This window comes from Pteropus alecto, unplaced genomic scaffold (genome assembly GCF_000325575.1).
Source record: "Pteropus alecto unplaced genomic scaffold, ASM32557v1 scaffold67, whole genome shotgun sequence".
NCBI lineage: Eukaryota > Metazoa > Chordata > Mammalia > Chiroptera > Pteropodidae > Pteropus > Pteropus alecto.
Window position 1 is genome coordinate 2,988,998 of NW_006441061.1, and position 1,015 is coordinate 2,990,012.

A 1,015-nucleotide genomic window follows, 5' to 3' on the forward strand; every position below is an offset into this window, starting at 1 on the left:
TCCCTGCCCCCTGCCCGGCCTGGCAGGCCTGGGGCCCTGACAGCCACCTCCCATCCCCGGGCTAACACAGCCCGCGCACCTCCTCCTGACCGGAAGCGGGCACTCTCGAGACCCTCCCTGTGGCGCCCAGGCCCTCTGGTCGGGCGCTACCAGCAGGTCATCCTGTGCTTCCCTCGCCTCTGGCCGCACAGCCTGTAGGGCCGGCAGGGCCCTCCGGAGCCTCGGCCCAGTGCTGACGCCCCCTCTGCTCCCCAGGGAACGACTCCATCTTCCACGACATCGACAGCGATACCTCCTTAACCAGCCTCAGTGACTGCTTCCTCGGCTCCTCCGACGTGGGCTCCCTGCAGGCCCGCGTGGGGAACCCCATCGACCGGCTCTACTCCATGCAGAGTTCCTACTTCGCCTCCTGAGAGCCAGCCTGGCCGTTCGGACGCTGGGGCAAGGGTCCTGGGGTAGGACCGAGGGCCGCGGAGGCCAGCCTCTCCACCCCCGGTCCCGCCGCCCGCACAGACTCTACAGACAGCCATACGGTGCCCTCCCCTCGGCCAGCCAGGCCTGGCCAAAGTGCCCGCTGGGCTCCATGGGACAGGCAGATGGGCACAGCCTGGGCGGGGGCTGTGTCCTGCCCACAGAGACCGTGTCACCCCCAGGGACCCAGAGCTCTTGGACAGCCACTCGCCTCCCAGCCCCACCTCGGCCTCCATCGCCTCCTCCCTCCTCATCTTTTTTTTGGGAAGCCTAAAGTCTCTCTATTTTTTTAAACGTCCTCTCTGTGTCCAGGCGACCTCCATGGCCGAGGCCTAGGCCAAGGCAGGGCCCCAGGAGGACGAGCGCGGTGCCCATTCCCTGTGAGAAGTGGGCGCTGGTGCCCACCTCCCCCGCCTCTGCAGGCAGGCCCCGCCCCGGCCCAGGCTCCGCCTCCCAGCCGGAGCCCAGAGCGGAAGTGGGTAGAGCCTGCCAGGTGTGCCAGGCCCACCGCAGCTGTGCCCTGAGGGGGAGTCACTGGGGAGTA

General features: G+C 68.7%; 1 protein-coding gene across 1 annotated transcript in view; it reads left to right on the top strand.

Moving 5' to 3' along the window:
• The window catches only part of LMX1B (LIM homeobox transcription factor 1 beta), a 79,273-nt gene extending 78,860 nt beyond the window's left edge, over nt 1-413 (top strand). The window contains exon 7 of the mRNA XM_015594116.1: nt 256-413. Coding sequence (XP_015449602.1) covers nt 256-413 — 158 coding nt within the window. The remainder of the gene's footprint in view (nt 1-255) is intronic.
• Nucleotides 414-1,015: the final 602 nt, after the last annotated feature.